At 37.6% G+C, this 19773-nt stretch overlaps 2 protein-coding genes across 2 annotated transcripts; one reads left to right on the top strand and one right to left on the bottom strand.

Moving 5' to 3' along the window:
* The first annotated feature begins 208 nt into the window (after positions 1 to 208).
* Positions 209 to 1065, top strand: LOC107793900 (secreted RxLR effector protein 161-like). Its single transcript, XM_016616345.1, has 2 exons — positions 209 to 649; positions 1003 to 1065. Exons 1-2 carry the CDS (start codon positions 209 to 211, stop codon positions 1063 to 1065), a joined length of 504 nt encoding a protein of 167 aa, XP_016471831.1.
* A 5041-nt stretch (positions 1066 to 6106) lies between these two features.
* On the bottom strand, positions 6107 to 11317 carry LOC107793902 (uncharacterized). Its single transcript, XM_016616346.2, has 2 exons — positions 10660 to 11317; positions 6107 to 7160 (listed from the first exon to the last, which is right to left on the bottom strand). Exons 1-2 carry the CDS (start codon positions 11164 to 11166, stop codon positions 6384 to 6386), a joined length of 1284 nt encoding a protein of 427 aa, XP_016471832.1. The 5' UTR covers positions 11167 to 11317; the 3' UTR covers positions 6107 to 6383.
* Between the last annotated feature and the right edge of the window lie 8456 nt (positions 11318 to 19773).

Genomic DNA, 19773 nt, shown 5'->3' with positions numbered 1-19773 from the left:
GTGTAAAGAATTTGCAAAACTCATGGGAAGTGGGTTTGAAATGAGCATGATGGGGGAGCTAAATTTCTTCTTGGGTCTTCAAGTGAAGCAGTCCACAAAGGGTACATTCATTTGTTAGCAAAAATACATCAAGGAGCTCTTGAAGAGGTTTGATATGGAAGCATCAAAAGTGATAGACACTCCCATTGCAACGACCACTCGACTGGATATGGATGAGGCTGGATCTCTTGTGAATCAAATTATGTATAGAGGCATTATTGGGTCTCTTCTCTATCTCACTGCCAGTAGACCTGATATTATCATCAGTGTGTGGCTATGTGCAAGGTTTCAGTCAAATCCCAAGGAATCTCATCTGAAGGTTGCCAAAAGTATTTTGAGATATCTTAAGAAAACACAGGACCTGGTCCTGTATTACCCCTCAAGTGACAATTTTAATCTTATTGGATATGCTAATGCTGATTATGCAGGTTATCTTATGGACAGGAAAAGTACTTCTGAAATGGCTCACTTTCTAGGATCATATCTCATCTCTTGGGGCACAAGAAAGCAAAACTCAGTAGCTCTTTCAGCAGCTAAAGCAGAATATGTAGATGTAGCCTTCTATTGTGCTCAGCTCCTATGGATCAAACAACAATTGGAGGATTTTGGGGTATTTACTGATTATGTGCCTCTTCTATGTGATAACACCAGTGCACTCAACATAGCCAAGAATCCAGTTCAACACAAAAGAACCAAGCACATTGATGTGAGACATCATTTTCTAAGGGACAATGTGGAGAAAGGGCTTATCTATATGAAGTTCTGCAGTACAGAAGACCAAATTGCAGTTATCTTCACCAAAGCATTGAGTAGGGAACATTTTGAAAGCAATAGGGTGAAGCTGGGGCTATTGAAGCCTAATTGAGAACATGTTTCCCATCAGTTGGCTATGAAAATCACCTTCAGGTAAAATTAGCTAAAGTGTTTTTTGGCCAAGTCTAACTTACTTCAATATCGTTGCAGGTAAACACGCATGATGATTATAGAAGTTGTAGATGCATTGCATGGGTAATGGAAGAGGATTGAAATTTTCAAAGACAGGTCAAGAACCTAGTTCTTTTACCAAAGGTTAGTAGTCATGTGCATTCTTTAATACACGTCTTGTAAAGGTACAAATATCAACTTCCATGTCATCCACCATTTCAGACTCTGTTGTCACGTCTTTTCATTTCAAATCCTTTCCATCTCCCTCTGAAATGTTGCATCTCCCCAAGCACTACCGCCGTTTCAGAACCGGTTCCTATCTCTCTCCTAATAATTATCTTCTCTCTTTTAAAAACCATCTCTTCTCTTCACTAATCATACTCCCTCATTAGACCCTCTCCAAAGATTCTCAACTTTATCTCTTTAATGGCTGACAATCTCCCCAAAATCCCCTCTCCGATCATCACTAACCTAGAGAGAACCCTTGAGTCCTCCGTCCTCGATGAATCCTCTATCACCATCCCTGTCCTAACCACTGAAACCACCTCTAACCCAGATTTCCCTTCACTCTCTAGTTCTAAGGCGACTATCTCAAAAACCCCAAAAGTCGTTGATCCTTCATCTTTATCTTCTGAGATTTTCATTGACCAAGGGAAAAGTGGAGAACAGGGTAAAGGTCGTAAGGTTGTAGAGGTTTCTGGGGCTAGGGTTGATCAACCTTCCGCCATTGTTGCTTCGGATTCTGTGGTGGCCATGGAGCCTATCGAGGATGAAACTATCGCGACCATCTTAGTTGTATCTGCAGATGGAGTCTTGCATGAGATAATTTCTGGTGTACCCAAGTCTCAGAGGAATGAGACACATAGACTGGTGGGAGAAGGAGCCATAGTGCATGTTGAAGGCTCTGCACCAGCATAAATTATTGGGCCCTCTTGTGAGGGACCTGACCCCTATTCGAAGGAAACAGGTCAAGGTTCCTACTCCCAGGCCAGTTCTGCTCCTGCATCTTCTCCACACTTTGTTGTTGAGCCCTTGGACATTATAGTCCCTGAGATGAGGTCTAGCAATGAGGAAAATCAAGACAACATTGCCTTGATGCATTCATAGTCAAGCGAAGTGCAGTAATCACCTCTGAGTCTTCTACTAAGGACCTACTACTAGGTTGCAAGCAAAGGTAGCTTATGACTCTGCCCTTCAAAAGAGCAGAAAGAGAAGTAAGAAGAAAAGGAAGAGACTGGTGAAAATCAGTAAAGTACTGTATGATAAGGATGTTCCTATGGTGGAAGTTGAGGAGGAAACAACAGAGGAACCTAGTTCCTTGGTGAGAAGGTCCCAGAAGAAGAAGCAATCTGCTTCAGTGGAGAATGTTACAACCTCCAGTTCATAGTTGAAAAATGTTGTGAGTGAACCATGAGCTTCTGATGAGGATGTGTTGGTCAAGTCTAAGGGAAAAGCAAAATCAAGTGTTATGAAGTCTGGCAAGAGAAAGTTGGAACATGTTAAGGAACCTGTTTCTGCGAAAAAGGTGAGAAGCGAAACTAGTTCTGCTTCAGAACGATTGAGGCACCAAAAGGTCCTATTGGGTCGCACTTTTGACCCAGTAATTTCTGATATGGCTAGTATGAGACAAGTCATTGCAATGGTTGAGTTTAAATGGTGGGGCATCTATTCCAAATGGATGCACCCAAGGTGTATGAGAATAAGGTTCAAAGCTTCTACGTCGGCCTCTTTCCTGTTGATACCGACCACATTTATGCCTCAGTGAATGGGGTGGATATCGTGTTTGATGTGAGTCTGCTTAGGGATATTCTTAAAGTCCCTGCGGTTGATGTGTCTACTGTGAAAGATACGTGTAGATCAAACTTCCAAAATGTTGTGGTGAAGGATCATGCAAACCAGAAGGGGAACCAGCTTCACAAGAACACATTACTCCGTGTTTATCAGTTGCTCTTCGAGCTGGTGAACAAGGTTTTGTTACCCCGTGCTGAGAGGAGGTCTGTGTCTTCCAGGTCTGACCTGTATCTAATGGAGCAACTGGTGGATTTACAACTGTGAAGTTGCCTGCCATCATGATCGAACATATAAAGAAGGTAGCAACTTTCAACGATGACAATCATGGTCTTCCATATGGTTTCCTTCTTACGCAAGTGTTTAAGTTTTTCAAAGTTCCATTGGGACAAGGCAAAGTAGAGACCAAGAAGCAGACCTTCCCTCAAACAACTTTGGAAGAATGTGAGTGCATCGAGAAGAATGGGGGGGTTAGACAGTACATCGACAATCTCCCAGCTCATCAATGCTCAAAATAGTACAACTGAGGAAATTCGAAGGTTGAAGGCGAGGAACCCTATCCTGGAAGGTCAGCAGGCCCTATAGTCAAATGAGGAGGTGGTTCGTTTGACAAAAGAAAATGTTGATCTCAGGGCGCAAGTGGAGAACCTGAAAGTAGAACTGCTCAACGAGAAAAAGTCAGTGAATGCCAGAACAGACCTAGTTCTCCAAACCCTTGTTGCAACTTCCAAGCCCTCTACTCCTAGTGCCCCCTAAGTAACCCTTTCAGTGACCAGTTTCTGGATTTTCTTTTTTTGTTTTAATGACTTGGTAGTTGTGTTTGTTTCTTTTGTTTTGATGTGGATGGGATGTATCAGTACTGCTCCTGATTTCAACAGTCCAATCTTGCCTTTGCTTTATAAGCAAAGGCATATGTTTTATATATAAAAACTATCCTCTTTTGCTATCTAAATGCTTGTGTTCTCTGTTTCTCTTTTCTATCATGTTGTGTGCACATATGTGGCTTGAGTTAGCTAGGCTAGACTTCTTTATGCTAATTGCCTGCTTGTGTATTTTTAATGATGCAAAAAGGGGGAAGTATAACTGAAACATGGATCTGATTAAGGGGGAAGCATAAAGTCAGGGAGAACTTGTGAAGTTACTGTTGCTTCATCTGGTTATTTCTGCTCTAAAAATATGTTATCAATGTCTAAGTGTTCCATCATCAAAAGGGGGAAATTGATGGGTTTTTAATGTCTTAGCCTTATGTTTTGATGATCTAACGAACTTACTGTCAAGAACCAGATAGGGAACCTGACACACTTGGTATACAATGCTAATCAATGGACTCCAGCTAGGACTCCAACTAATGTGAACTGCTGCAACTGTAGAAGACAGAGAACCAACTCAGGGACCTAATCCCTTGTGTGTCCCTGGCAGCAGTACGAAAGTCAACTGTGTACAGCTGAAAAGTGACTGCCATAGAAACAGTGCAGCACAGTTCTGCAGTAACTTGTCCTTTGACCTGCCAAGTGCTTACATCATTCAAGTGATGTTATCAAATGTGCATTAACAAGAATATTACAAAAATATCACTTGAACACTTGAGAATTCTCTTCAAGCATTCAAGCCTTATGAGACATCGAATTTAATTCTCAAGAGCCTCAAGAACAAAGTAAAACGCTACTATGGACTAGCTCCTAAATCAAGTATTTTGTTGTCCTTAGTTGAGTTGTAACTTTGTAATTGTTCTTCATTGTAATTCCTAAATTGCTTAGCTAGAAGCGTTGCTTAGGAACCCCTTCGTAAAACCATAAACCCGTTGTGTTTGTGTTGTGACTAGAGTTAGTCATGAGTTGAAGTCTTTGTAATAGGTGTATTGCAAAGTGGCTTGTAATAGGTGTATTATGAGTTAGTGAGGGATTAAGAGTTTAATTCTTAGATTGCATAGGTTGTAATCTAAAAGTTGCTCATAGTGAAGTTGAAATCCTACCAGTGTAGGTCGTGGTTTTTTATCCCCTTGAGCAGGAATTTTTCCACGTAAAACTCCATGTCTTATTTACTTACTGTTTTATTAGTATTCTCAGTAGAAACTTATAAAGGACCTGGTACTCTATAGTTTGGTTAACTCATATAAACTATCAAAAATCGTAGCAAAAATACAAAATTAACACTAGGTACTACATTAGAAAGCTAAAAACAAAGCAAAAACAAGTAATAACAGAAGTCAAGGAATATGAAAATACACAAATGACACTAAGTCATGTTTTAAAGCTAGTATTACAAATAAGGACAACGCTCGGCTACCTCCTTTACCTTTATTCTCTACCTCCATACCTTCCTATCCATGGTCATTTCCTCAGTAAGCTGGAGCAACGCCATATCTTGCCCAATCACCTCTTCCCAACACTTCTTCAGTCCACCTCTACCTCTCCTTAGGCCCTACAGGGACAACCTCTCACACCTCATTACTGGTGCATTGTGCATCTCCTCTTCACATGCCCGAACCATCTAAGTCTCGCCTCCCGCATCTTGTCCTCCACAGGGGCCATGCCCACCTTGTCCCGAATAATTTCATTTCTAATTCTATCTAACCTAGTATGCCCCGACATCTATCTCAACATCCTTGTTTCAACCACCTTCATCTTTCGGACATGGTAGTTCTTGACTCGCCAACACTCCACATCATATAACATAGTTGGTATGACCACCGCTCTATATGACTTAATTTTAAATTTTGGTGGCATATTCTTATCACACAAAATACCAAAAGTGAGCCTCTATTCATCCACCCTGCTCAAATACGATGTGTAACATCCTCGTTGATCTCTATATTCCCTTCTATAACTGACCCAGGGTATTTAAAACTTTCTCTCCTAGGAATGACTTGAGAATCAAGCCTCACGTCTTTGTCCACTACCTGAGTCGCACCATTGAACTTGCACTCCAAGTATTCTGTCTTGGTCCTGCTCAACTTGAAACCTTTAGACTTCAGGGTCTGTCTCCAAAACTTTAACCTCTCATTAACACCACCTCGTGTCTCGTCAATCAGTATAATAACATCTGCAAATTCCATCGAGATCTCGTCTGCACCGATCGCTCTCCCCATGCTCATCTTACGCATAGCCCCCTCAACCTCCTCGACTCTTATACGCCTATAATACCCAAAGTTCCGACGACTCTCGGAGTGCTCTAATTCACCTAGCTCGATGTTCCTATCCCCCTCTTCGTTCAAGAGTTTATACAAGTAAGTCTGCCATCTTCGTCGAATAAACGAGGGATGTAAACAAGTATCATAATGTGAATTAGTGGAGCTGGTGAATTCCGAGTTTTGAAAAAAAACAACGCAAACTAGTACCGGGTGTTGGGTTGGATATACTTTCATAACATTCTAACTGTATTAATAGATAGCGTATATGTACAAATGTGCCACACCTATTAAAAGAACAGAAATATAGGTAACGAAATAAAGATGCTGCTTTTTCACCTGTTCTGTATTCATTTCTCTATAGAACTAATACTACTAGCAGTTAAACGTTATTCAAAATCCTGCTATGTGTACAAGGATTTTTTCAAGAAATCAAACAATATAAAACTCCCAAGGTGGTTGAGAAACTTTACATGATCCGTGTAGAATATCGTGTGGTTTAATTTCAGGAAGAGTCCAATAAACCTAAGCTGCAAATTTCAGACCCTGGTGGAGCCTCCCATTGAGCTGTCTTGTTCTTCATCTCAGCAAAATCGTTCACACACTGATCCAATTCTAAACCTTCAATTCGGCTTCTAGCTGCAGCAAGTTTTTTACCAGCCACTCCATCAAATATTTTCTCCCACCCGCTCTCCCATTCAGTATGAGCATCACAGAGCTCGAGCGAGTTATTAGCCCAATCCGTCCAACTCCATCCTTTATCTAGTCCATTCATGACTTGCTCAATGCATGAGCCGGTGCATGCAGGCTTGCAAGGCCGACACTTGGCCCCGCTTAAAGGGCCTCGACTAGAAAGCGCTGCAACCGGAACACCATAGTGGGAGAGTGGAAATTCGTATTGACGATCCGTCACAACGCAGAAGGGTAGGCGCATAGTTTGGTAGGGAACTTGTTGAGTGGTAAGTTGGGCTCTGAAGGCAGTTTCTGAGTTGAGGAGACGATATCCTGCTGAATCCAGTTGGGAAATCATGGAGAGCCTTGACAGAGCAACCACTGATGTATTATAGTCGCCAACACCAAACCGATCGTTTAAGCCACCGTAGGAGGAACCTGGAGGGACAAGGTAGTGACCGGGAATGAAGTTGTCGGGGGCTAGTTTTGCTGACCAGTAGCCATCAACTCTTGTCCGGATTATCCAGTCATAAGTGAAGTTGTTCTGCTTTTGATAGGCTTGGATCATCGTCAAGCAACCTTCTACCAGGTTGAAATATTGCAGCAACCCCTGCAATTGATAACATGTTGGCTTCACTTACAGAGGACAAAGAGAGGGAAAATGGGAAAGGGAGAGTATAGCTAATTGCCATGAAAAAAAAAAATTGCATTCTCTTACACCAAATTCAATTAACACAAGACATATATCGTGTATATAACTTTTATCATGATTAAATAATTACTATGTATTTTCACTTTAATTTGCAACTCTTACGGTGAAATCGTTTGACTTAGTAAGTAATTTTTCCCACATAGCTAGGGGTGGCAAAATAGTTAAAAGAAAACAGTTAACCACTCATATTATCCACTAAAAAATGGGTTGTATAATAAGTTTTTTTTAAAAATGGGTCAAATATGGATAAGAACCATATTATCCATTTTCTAAATGGATAATCAATTGGTCTAACGTTTATATTTGTAAAGCCTCAAATTGAGGGTTCCTCAAGTTAGGGAGACTAAGAATTCTCACAAAAGTGATCATATGCAAGAAGTCATATATAATATGATTACCCATTATCCACTAGTTAACCCATTTTTTATCCGTAATAAATATGGGTCGGATATGATAATTTATCCATTTTTTCATTACTCATTTTTGACCCGATCCGCCCGTTTGTCACTCCTACTCATAGCCCATGGGCATGGCTTAGTATGGACAAGTTGACAACAATTGTTTAGCGTAAGAGTAGCACTAAAGTTGTCAAAACAGGCCAGGTCAGCCCAGCCCAGCCCAAGCCTCGCAGGCTTTTAAATTTGGTGGGCTAGGATGGGCCGGCCCGCCATATGAACAGGCCTTAAAATGGCCAGCCCAACCCAGCCCTAAGAGGGTCGCGGGCTAGGGTGGGTCGGCCCTTCAATTTTTTTTTAAGAAAAAAGAATTTCTTTAAATCCTTAAATATTTTTTCGTGACATAGTCGATTAATCATGCAAATAACTTTTGTTTGCTTAGAACCTAAAAAATGTTTGATATTTGACGAGGAATCTCGTAATTGAAATGAAAATTCTCTATTTTTCTAACTCTCCTTTTTTGAAGTTGCATGAATATTTTCTTAATGCTTTTCTTTCATTTTCCTCAGATTCAGGGATTGATTCAATAAGTTTAAATGCTGAGGTTTTTAATTTAGGATTAATATCATTTGCTGATTTCATCATTATAGTCCATAAAAAATTTAAAATTCTCGAAATTTACTAGGGGTCAATTGTTTTTTTTGGGTGTAAGTAGTTTAAATATTAATAGTTTATTAAAGTAATCCAAACTGATCATTGGCCACTTAAAGTAATATTTTCTTTTGAAAATAATTATTATTGGCCAACTAAAACTTTTCGAGTTCGTTATTAATTAAGCAAAAGATAAACTAATGTTGTCATATTACATGCATGTCAAAAATCTAAATTTTAGTTGATATGAAAGGGTAAATGAGCAATCTAGGATTGGGGAATGAAGATTATAGATAATAGTTTTTTTAGTTTTTACTTTTTTAAATATTAATTATTTAATAGATAATTAATTTGAATTTAATTAATTTTTGGCCCACCGGCCAGCCCACGCCCAGCCTCGATTAAGCCTCAAGGGCCAGTATGCTGATTTGGGCCGGGCTTATAAGCCTTAATTTTAAATGGACTCAAAAATTCCTAGCACAATCCTACCTAAGTAACGGGTTGGGTTGGACTGGTCTCACGGGCTAAGCCTATTTTGACGGCTCTGAGTAGCACTCGCGCTTGAGAGCTTTGGGATATGATGCTACAGACAAAACCCTTCTCTCTCTCTCACTTTTGGCCGAGTGCATAATACAAGGAAGAAGCACATTGACAAACTGCATTTATTTCCCCCAGAAATCTCGTTCCCTCCTTTTGCTTCTTGTGTAAATTGCTTATACCTTTTAGTAACTTAAATTGTGAATTACTTCAAAAGTCAGAAGCTATTTGTCTAAAAAATCATCAAAGTTTTAGATTTGACTTTGATTTAAGAAACAAGTGGGTCTTTCTTTTGCGTAATTTCATCACTTCACTTTACAAGTTTTTTTTTTTAATAACTAAAACTATATTCAATTCTCCTATGTTCTCTTTTTCCTCGCTCAAGTGGTGTAGGCGTAAATATCTCCTAGTTGGATGAAGCTGAAAAGATGAACCAACAAAAAATTCTTTAGCTGAAAGTGCCACCTTTACCTAATCGAGACCCACCTATCGTAATACATTTTCGTCGTTTTCCTCTATTTAATTTACAGGAGAAGTTGTCATTTGGTCACGGCAGAACTGAGCTATTGGTTCCAGATTTCACCAAACCAAATGTTACAACAATTGCTTCCTCCAGAGAATGATAAACATTATTATTTGAAAAGTTACATGTTGGCATTATACCACAATTTATGCATCTATCTTCAACCTAATTCTAGAATCCTTTTACCTTTCAGGTAAAATCAAACAATACTAATATTCTCAACCTAACTTTTTCCTGTACGAAAAAGAAATTTTCAAGCATTTTTAAAACAGAAAACACTGTCAAGCATTTTTAAAAATAAAAAGCTTGGTTTATATTATACATATAACTGTTGATATACAAATTCACATAAAAATGCGTTAATCATCAACTAACCCGAGACCCTGATCTGAAATGTCTTAGAGATATTTTCTTAATAACGGTAGTGCCTGGGTAAGGTTAGCTCCCTCCACCAGCTATGTCTCTTGCGCTCTTTAAAAATATTATCTCATTCATATTGCATTCTCCAAAAACGCACAACTTGAAAAGAATCCACCACACATTTATCAACAGAGTCTGAACAACATAACCCACCAGCATACTACTTAGATTACTCTATACACAAACTTAAGTAGAAGAGAATTATTATCTAATGGAGTACTCCTTCCGTTATAGTTTAAATGATACACTTTTCTTATTAGTCCGTTAAAAAAATGACTATATTTAAAAACAATTTAACTTTAAATTTTTCATCTTACCCATTTATCCTTAATGAGAAATTTTATAGCCACACAAATGTCATGATCCTACAAAACTTTTGGCCTTTTAACTTTTTAAAATCACATGTTTCAAAAGTTTGTTTTTTTCTTAAATTTTGTGTCTAAGTCAAACTACGTCAATTTTTTTAAATTTGAATTCTGATCAAGTTTTTTATTCACTTCATTCACCACAACCTTAAATGGAAAATCACACAAACTCATGGAGATCATTAAGCTAAACTTAGATTAGTTCCACTAAAATAACCAGAAATTTTTTGAGAGCTGCTTTTGCTTTGGTATTCACCAAAAAAATGTCGATTACAAACTAACATGCGCCGCCAGCTAAAATCACCTCCCAACCTCCACTAAATAATCCTTCTAGAATTGCGTCGGGTGCAACGAATACGCCACTAATATCTCTTTGTTACTATCCTAACCAACAAACCCTTTTCTCCAAAAATATTGTATCCATCAAAAGCTAAATTATTTATAATTGTTTTCCAAAACCCAAAAAAAAAAAAAAATCAGAGGAGGAGGAAAATGAGAGAATATACCTGTATGCCATTAGGTGAGTTTTGAGCAGTGAGAACTCGGACTTGTGACTCAGTTTCCGGTATGGGCTGTGGCCGGAAAATCTTAACGGCAGCAATTCTAGAAGCAGCCTTCAACAAGGAGAGCTTATAGGCCTTGGAATCCAAAGGACTATGGAGAAAAAGATCAGAATTCGGATAAACTTTGAGAATTTTCTGGATAATAGAAGGCCCAGTGAGTTCAAACCTACGTGCCCCACCCACTAAACACACAGCGATTCTCGACCGATCCAACTCGTCCTTCGTAAAACTCGCCGGAAATAAAGACCCAGAATTAACAACAGTAGTAGTGCTAAATGGGGAAATTTTTGAAGAGAAAGATATATAAACAACGAGAAACATAGGTGGGAGTATCAACAGTAACTTCTTCCAATGAAGATCCGAAATCCATATTGTAAACTGCTGTTGAATTTTGGAAGGATTTTTTAACATCATTTCTTTTTCTTCTTCCAAATATTGGGCGTCGCTCATCCTTTTAAGAAAGGAGTAAAGGTGACTTTTCAACTACTTAAGCTAAGACGGGATATTTCGTATGCTTTTTCATATGGTTGAATCATGAAGGAAGCGTTGAATGGCTCTTACTTTTCTGGATTGGTTCAGACGATATATAGTGAAAATGACAACGATCACTGTTGCAGGTTGATTATGATGATTTATAGTTATGAAAAGTTAACATGGGGTAATAGAGTAATAATTATGTATGTATGTAAAAATAGCTTTATTAGCTGTCATAATAACACTTTTCCTTTAGATTTTATTTGTTTATTTTTAGTAAATTACGTGTATGATTCTTGTTAGAAGTTACTAATACTATATTTTAATTGTGTTCTCGAAAGCAATAATTTATGCATAACAACAGTAAAAACTTTTTCACAAAGAAGAATTGTATAAAAAGAAAATTAAGCTTCTGATTGCCATTTTTATGTGTCTTATCGTTTTAGATCTCGTTTGGCTAAGCTGTCAAAATTTTCTTATTTTGAAAAGTGTTTTTGTTCTAAAAACGTATATTTGCAAAATAATATTTTGTTTTTGGCCAATTCATTTGAATAATCTTTTTTGCAAGCTCATTGTGTTTGACCAATCTTTTCAAAAAGTACTTTTCAATATCAAGTAACAAAAAAAGACAATAAAGATTCAGTTTACAAGTAGTATTATTTAAAAAAAAGTTAAATATTTCTTATAAAAGTATTAATTAAAATATAAAACGGAAATTAAATTTTTAATCAATATAAAATATAGTTATTCCAAAGTAATAACATTGAGTATCTAGTATTAATTATTATTTAATACATGATAATTTAAATATATCAAAATAAATTATTCAATATAAATTAAAATTTTACTCTTAGGAATAGAAGAAAGAAATAAAAATAAATTTGAAATAAAAAAGAGAAGAAATGTATGATAGAAATAAAAAAGGAAAAGGAAAAGAAAAATGTTAAAATTAATGAGGAATAATTTGAAAAATATTAATTTATTGTAAGGTTATTTTGTCTTGAATAAATTAATTTTCTGCCTCTGCTTCTTGGAATAAGTTAGAATTTGTATTTTTTTTCCAAAAGTAGAAAAAATACTTCCGTTGCCGCTCAAAACTACTTTTTCAACTTGGGCAAACTCCTCAAATTTTTAAAAAATTATTCGTTTGATAAAAACCTAAGTACTTTTGGCTTCCTAAAAGCTTGGCCAAACAGGCTCTTCGGTTTTTAAGAAAACGTTGTACTATTATATTTAATAAGTTTTCTAATTTCAACATTTTAATCGTATCCTTGGTATCATTTCTACATAAGAATAACATGACATATGTAAGACCATAAGATTCAGATAGTACTTTAGATTTGTTATACACACTTTTAATTAAACACTACGAAATCCAAAAAAATTATTTATAATCTTAAATTTGTGCCTAATTAAATTAAGTCACATAAAATATATAGTGTATTACAAATCTATATTTGAGATAAATTTTGAACGATGAAATGGGGTCATGTTCATTTACTAGTTTAGTTACATAAAAATTCAAATATGTGAACTTTGTCTTGCGGATTCTTTTATGTCCACGTCGATTAATTAACAAAACATTTTTGAGGGAGACCAGACTGCCGTATTCAGCATTTATTGTTTATTTTCTTGATAATTTCGTCTATCAATTGTAAGAGTATTTCTTTCGCATGTTATCCTAAATAATTCAAAAGAATATACTTTGACATTACTGTAGTAATTAGTACATACTAGGAATCAACTTTGTACATTTAGTTTAATTGCCTTATAAAAATAAGGCAAAATACTTTAAATTACTCCTAAACTTGGCTCAGATTATTAGTATCCTCCCTGAACTATGCCCGGTCTTAATTACCCCCCTCAACTTGGCCTTTTGAGAGACATTACCCCCCTAAACGCTGATGTGGCAAAAAGTGTGGGTGCACTTGTCTGCCACGTGGATTTTTCTGTATATGTGGCATTTTTTTGAAAATAAAATATATTTTTACCGTTTTAAGAATATTATTTTTTTAGATAATTTTTTTCGAATACAATTTATAATAAAAATTGGATAGAACTATATTATTTAGGCTAAATATTTTTATTTGGCCAAAAATAATAAAGTTTTAATTACTCCCTCAGTTTCAATTTATGTGAACCTGTTAGGCTGGGCAAAGAGTTTAAGAGAAAATGAAAACTTTTGGAATTTGTGGTCCTAAACAAGTTAAAAAGGGGTCAGTATTTGTGTGGTTATAAAAGCTTCTCATTAGGGGTAGAGTTGTAAGTTTATACTAAATTGTTTCCAAATTTAGAAAGGGTTCATTCTTTTTGGAACGGACCAAAAAGGAAATAAGTTCACATAAACTGGAACGGAGGGAGTATTTTTTTTAATTTGACCTGAAAATAAAGATTTATACAATTGAAATAAATAGTCAAGGCATCTAAAAGTTATAAAAAATAAATAGTCATTGCATCAATACACTTTTTTTATTTCTTCTTTTGATGCAATGACTATTTATTTCAACTATGTATTTTACCTTTTTAGGTAAAATTTGTAAAAAAAAAATTAGAGCACCGTAATTTAGTGCTATATAAAAAATTATAACCAAGATAATTAATTTCAAACTATGTTTTTTTTAAAACTTTTTAGATGCCTTGACTATATATTTCAATTGTATAAATCTTTATTTTCAGGTCAAATTCAAAAAAAGATTAACTAAAACTTTATTATTTTTGTCCAAATAAAAATATTTAGCCTAAATAATGTAGTTCTATCCAAGTTTTATTATAAATTGTATTCGAAAAAATTATCTAAAAGAGTAATATTCTTAAAACGGTAAAAATATATTTTGATGAAAAAAAAATGCCACATATACAGAAAAATCCACGTGGCAGGATAGTGTACTCACACTTTTTGCCACATCAGCGTCTAGGGGGGTAATGTCTTTCAAATGGCCAAGTTGAGGGGGGTAATTAAGACCAGGCATAATTCGGAGAGGATACTAATAATCTGAGCCAAATTTAGGGTGGTTTAAGGTATTTTGCCTAAAAATAATTATCTTGTTAGTCCACCATATCAATCAACTTTATAGATCAGTTTCAATCTTGTGATCTTATGGCCTCTCGTCCACTTTAGCTTTTCCTCTTCCATGTTTTGACTATATAATAAAGAAATTAATTAAAACAAATGTTTCTTGGACATACTTCAAAGATAATCATAATACGCACCTTATTGTTGAGAGAAAAAAATTGAAATTTCCTTTCAAAAAATAAAGGCAACAAAAAATGGAAAAAGAAAGAGAGAAATTAATAAGGACATAAGTAATGAATGCAATGACAGATATGGTTTTAAGCTTCTTTTTTTTTGGTTAAAAAAGTAGAACTTTTGTATTTAGGAAGAAAGCATACAGGGGGCGGGGGCTCATTAGGCACCCCCGATACAGAGTTGTTACAAGTAGTAGACATATTACTAGGTTCTACTCCCCTAGTGGGGGTAGTATGAGCAAAAGTATTAGTTGTACTATAAAAAGATACTATTGCCTGTGGTGGATATACAGGGGGAGGGATAGTTGCTTCAAAAACACAGGCATTTACAAGTTTTGTAGAGTCAATTCCCAGGCAGTCAGTTTGGTAGTGGTGTGTGACAAAAGATGGTGGAGTGGCAAAAAGCTCCAAGCTGCTTCCATTATGTTGTTGTGCCGCATATTTGGCTAGGCAATCTGCTATATAGTTTTGCTCCCTGTATGCATGCCGGATGACTAGATCATCCATTTGTGAGATCACTGACCTGCAGTCATCAATTATATTAATATAACTGGCGTGGTCATATTTAAGAATACTAATTACCTCGGATGCGTCCACCTCGATATGGAGAGGAAGAAGTTGGTGTTGATGTGCTAGTTGTAACCCTTCGAGTAATGCATGCAATTCAGTATCTATGGAAGAAGTAGCATGTATATGTTTGGAGAAACCTAATTGCCAATGCCCCAAGTATTTCCTAAAATCTCTGCCTACTCCGTTGTGGTTAGTTGTGTACGAACCGTCTATATTCAATTTATAGACCACTATGGGTGGTGGGTTCCATTTAATGTGTAACGGAATTTTTTTAGGCTTTCGTTGGGACGCATTGGTAAGGAAGTAGTATTCCGATGCCTTAGAGATTATTAGTGGCAGATTAATGGGATGATCATTATGTCCAAAAATGCTTTGATTACTATTTAGCCAAATTTGCCAGAGGCTAAATGAGGCAAAAATATGCGGAGGTATGTTATTGGGGCATGTACTAAAAGGGAGGTGTAAAAAGTGATAGACCCACTGGGGGTGGGTATGAAACCGGGTGTTGAAATTATGGATGAGAGTTGCGCGGTTTAATTTGGTCTATAGTAGTTGGGCTTTTGGGCATTCGAAGAATATGTGTTGAGCTGTTTCAGGGGTGAGGTGGCATGTTGGGCAGATGGGAGTGCTGATTATAGAAAGGAAGGTTAAATAATTATTTGTGGGTAATCGATCATGGAAGCATAGCCAAAGAAAGTGTAGTAATTTTGGTGGTAGATTGCAGTCGCCAAAGCCATTTAAAGAGTGGTACAGTGTAAGAGGGAATGTGGGAGTGGTAGATTGATTTCACTGAAAAGGTGCCATTGTTTGTGAGGGACCAAACGATTTGATCAAATTGCTGGTTCGTTCGGGGTAAGTAGATAGTACAGGTTTGTTGTATAATATGATCAGGTAATTGAGAGGATATGTTATTGAGTTGCCATGAGGCGTTGGGTGTGTACTGGGCTACCGAGGAGGATTCTTCGTGAGGTAGTAGCAGCCCCGAGATTAAGGAGCAAAGTGTGGTATTTGCTCGGTGATCACGCCCAACTATGCCTTATAAAAAGGACCCTGCGGACGTTGCAAATATAACCTGAGTATTCTGTCCAGAGTCGAATCCACAGAGAGTTAACCTATCAATCACTATCTTTAGACCCACTAAACTCTTGAGAACCAATTTCCCCAAACGTTTGAATCACAGTTGATGGTGTCTTCAATAACTAAAATTGCAAGTAAATAAACAGCTGTAAACTAAGGATGCTAAGGTTGTAAACAATAATGAGAAAAGGATAAGGTAATGACTTCCCCTATTGATGGAATCCCTTCTGTTTATGCTTCATACAAATTGACCAACACCTCTTTATTAATCATGAACGCTCATCTTACCGTAAATCTCTCCCGAGTAATCACAGTAATATACTCAATGCACTCTCCCGAGATACACTAGCTAGCTCTAATTAACACGGTTCACTTTAGATTGTACTCAAGGCTTCGTTATCCCTAATCCCGCCTTTAAACCCGCAGTTATAGATCTCTCTTATACTTTGGGAGTGGTGTTGTTCAACAATAACATAAATATGCACTCTCTCCCGAGTTATGCACACTAAATAGGCACAACTAATTGAGGATCCTGTCAATTAACTACCACATGCACAAAGTTGAACAAATAAAGATTGAGACTAGCAATTTGTATTCACATAAACAAGAAGTTCATCCCCCAATAGGTTCCATCAAAACCTTAGACAAAGGATTTAACTACTCATAACTGGTAAACAAACTAAAACAATATTCATCATAAAACTTGCAAGAAAAATCAAAGAAAAGAAGAAAGATGTTTTGGGTGATCTCTCACAATTGTTTTTCTTGCCAAATTACTCTCCAAATCAATACATCCCTCTCTTGGGTGAAGTCTAATGTTTAAAATAGGGTTTTGGGCTAAAAATCCCATGTTTTGCACTTTAGTCCATGAAGTTCTCCGCCTCCGCCGCGGTTCTGCCGCGGTCGCGGTCAAACCACGGCCAAACATGCTCTCTGATTCTCACTTTGTCTAGTCCTCTTTCAGTTCTGACTTGAGCTGTTTCGCGTGGTTTACTTGACGGAATTTTACGATCGGCCTCTTTTTCTCAATATTTGATCCCAAAAGTACTCCATAGCCTTCTCTGGTCATATATAACCTGCAAAGCATGAAAAACACTAATAAGAGCATTTTGTTATCACTTTTATCATCCAAACTATACAAGAAGGTGGTTATTTAGGGCCTAATTATAGTTAAATTCACCTATTATCAACACCCCACACTTAAACCTTTGCTCGTCCTCGAGCAAGTTAAACCACACTTCTAGGCCTAATCGTTCGATGCATTACCCAATTTTTTTTTGTTATTTTTTTTATTTTTATGCCACAATCTAAGCAGTGCAACAGTCACGCCTCAGATGAAGACTCTAACACCATGACACACTCATGCTCACTCTAGTTACTCTAACAGAGGTGAAAACTCACTTTTTCTTCCTGAGTCACATGCCCTCACATCATAATTCTGAGAGAAGTTCCACACACATAAAATTCAAGCAACAAGGAACCAAAGATAGAAAGAATTCACTCATTCTCAGCAAAGAACATTCACATGCCACACAGACACACCATAAGCTTGCCCCTAGTGTAGTACTCTACTAATCGAGCTATTCAGTCAAAGATCAAGAGGTCTTTATTTGGTTGTAATGTAGGCTAAGGGACAGGTAGGATATATTTGGATATAGTGACTAACCTCCCTAAACACTTTTACTACACACTTTCTTTTATTTCAATTTCCATGCTCAGCCCACTCGTTCTTCCACATTTTAGTTCATAGGTGACCCCCACTTTTCTTTAGGTGCAACTATTTTTTTTTTTGAGACTTTTACAAATCCATTGCACCATTCAAGTATTTCTTTCCTGATTCCCCTTTTTCCTACTTCCTTACTACCCCACACTTTGACTTTTGTATGTTCTTTAGTAATTCAAGTGCTTCTAGGAGGTACAGGTTCAAACAGTCAAACTATTCAAACAAAGGGATATAGGTCATTATAGGTTATCAAAGAACAGGCTTCAGGCTCAAAGGGGTTAACTATGGCAATATATACAGGTGGATTCACAAATATACAGGCTACACAAAGAAATGCCTCAATCATCTCTAAAACCAAACAGCTTCTATTTCGCTTTGCAAACACACAGGGCAAGTTCTAGGTATCACATGCAAGCACAGAATACAAGTAATAGCTCACACACACTTGGCATGTAACTCATTCCGAATCAGTTTATCAACACACTCATACGAGCATTCAAGCAAGACACGATGTGCAAAATTAAGGCATAGATTTACGAGTCTACAAACGAGCCTAGACATCGCACCCTCATGTTCGTTTTTGTTATTCTCAGGTGTGTACATCAAGGGTTGCATTCTAGCCTTCACCCATTTTGGTCCTAAAACTACAAACGAAAAATCTACCTAACCCGGTTCAAGAAAAGCCATTGGAAAAGAACCGTGGTCAAAAGAAAAACCAAGGAAAAATTACTACACTACCTAAAAAAGGAAAAAGAAAATAAAATAAAGAAACTAAATGGACTACTTCCCTCAAGAGTACTGTCCAAGTGGTCCGTCCTCAGGAAGAGTCCTCTACATTTTCTATTTTTATTTTTTAAATTTGACTTTGAACCTCAAGAGACCCGTCGACAAGTGTCCGTCGTTGGGCCAAGTCAGTTACTTCTAATGTGAGTACAGTCAATTATACACAACAACACCAATCAAATACTACAACATACACCATGTCTATATACACTACAATACATTACCCGAGCAAGTCTCCCACCCCACACTTAAAAATTATGGCATGTCCCCATGTCATATCAAAAATAACGAGCAGAAGGGTAAGAAGACTTCCCTGAGCCTCAATCAGAGTCGGAGACGGTGCTGGGGTCCACATGGCAAGCTCTCCCCAAAGCATGAAACCATGACATAAACCGGCTCTCAGACCTGGCCTGCCGCTGAGACATGGCATCCATACGCGTGTGTAGGCCCTCCACCGAGGTGCGGAGATCCGCGACCTCTTCCTCCATAATACGCAACATAGGCTGGGTAGACTGTGATCTGGATAAGCCTGCCCTAGCATGGGGGCGCCGAGAGAGTCCGGCACTGTCATAGGATCTCCTGGATAGTGCCATGGGAACCGGGTCATCATCCTCATCATCTATCTGAATGGTGGTACGTGCACTCCTGCCCACTCTGATGGCCGATGCTTTGAAAGCTGTTTTAGGGGGCAACACTCCATCAGTAGGATTGGTGGGGACATTCTTCAACAGGCACAATGTAGTCACCAGGGAGGGGAAGTATAATCCCTTTGACCTCAGCGGGGGCCGTATGATCATTTCATCACCAATAAGTCTTGCCGCATCAAAATCTTTCTTTGTGATGAAGCACCACGTCAAGAGGGCTCTTTGGAAGTTCACGTCAGTCGTGTTGCCTGAGGGCAAGAACCGGCTGCAAATGACAGTGAGCCAACACTTAGCCAAATGGGTGAATGAATTGGAGTTCAGGGTGATATGGTCACGTATCCAGATTGGTTGCCCTCCTGCGCAGAGTGCATCAGTCATAATATCCCAAGTGACTCCTGGTGCGTCCTGGTAATAGTCGACGTCACCAGTAAATCGGGGCAGCCGCAACACCTATTGAATAGTTTCAACTGAGGCATCTACCCATTTGCCCCGCACAGTCACCTCCCGCAACGTATGTGATGGGCAGTTCGCGTAGAACTC

This window comes from Nicotiana tabacum, chromosome 20 (assembly GCF_000715075.1).
Source record: "Nicotiana tabacum cultivar K326 chromosome 20, ASM71507v2, whole genome shotgun sequence".
In the NCBI taxonomy this organism is placed as follows: domain Eukaryota; kingdom Viridiplantae; phylum Streptophyta; class Magnoliopsida; order Solanales; family Solanaceae; genus Nicotiana; species Nicotiana tabacum.
Note: the sequence above shows the minus strand (reverse complement) of the source record. Positions and strands in the feature narration are given on the sequence as shown.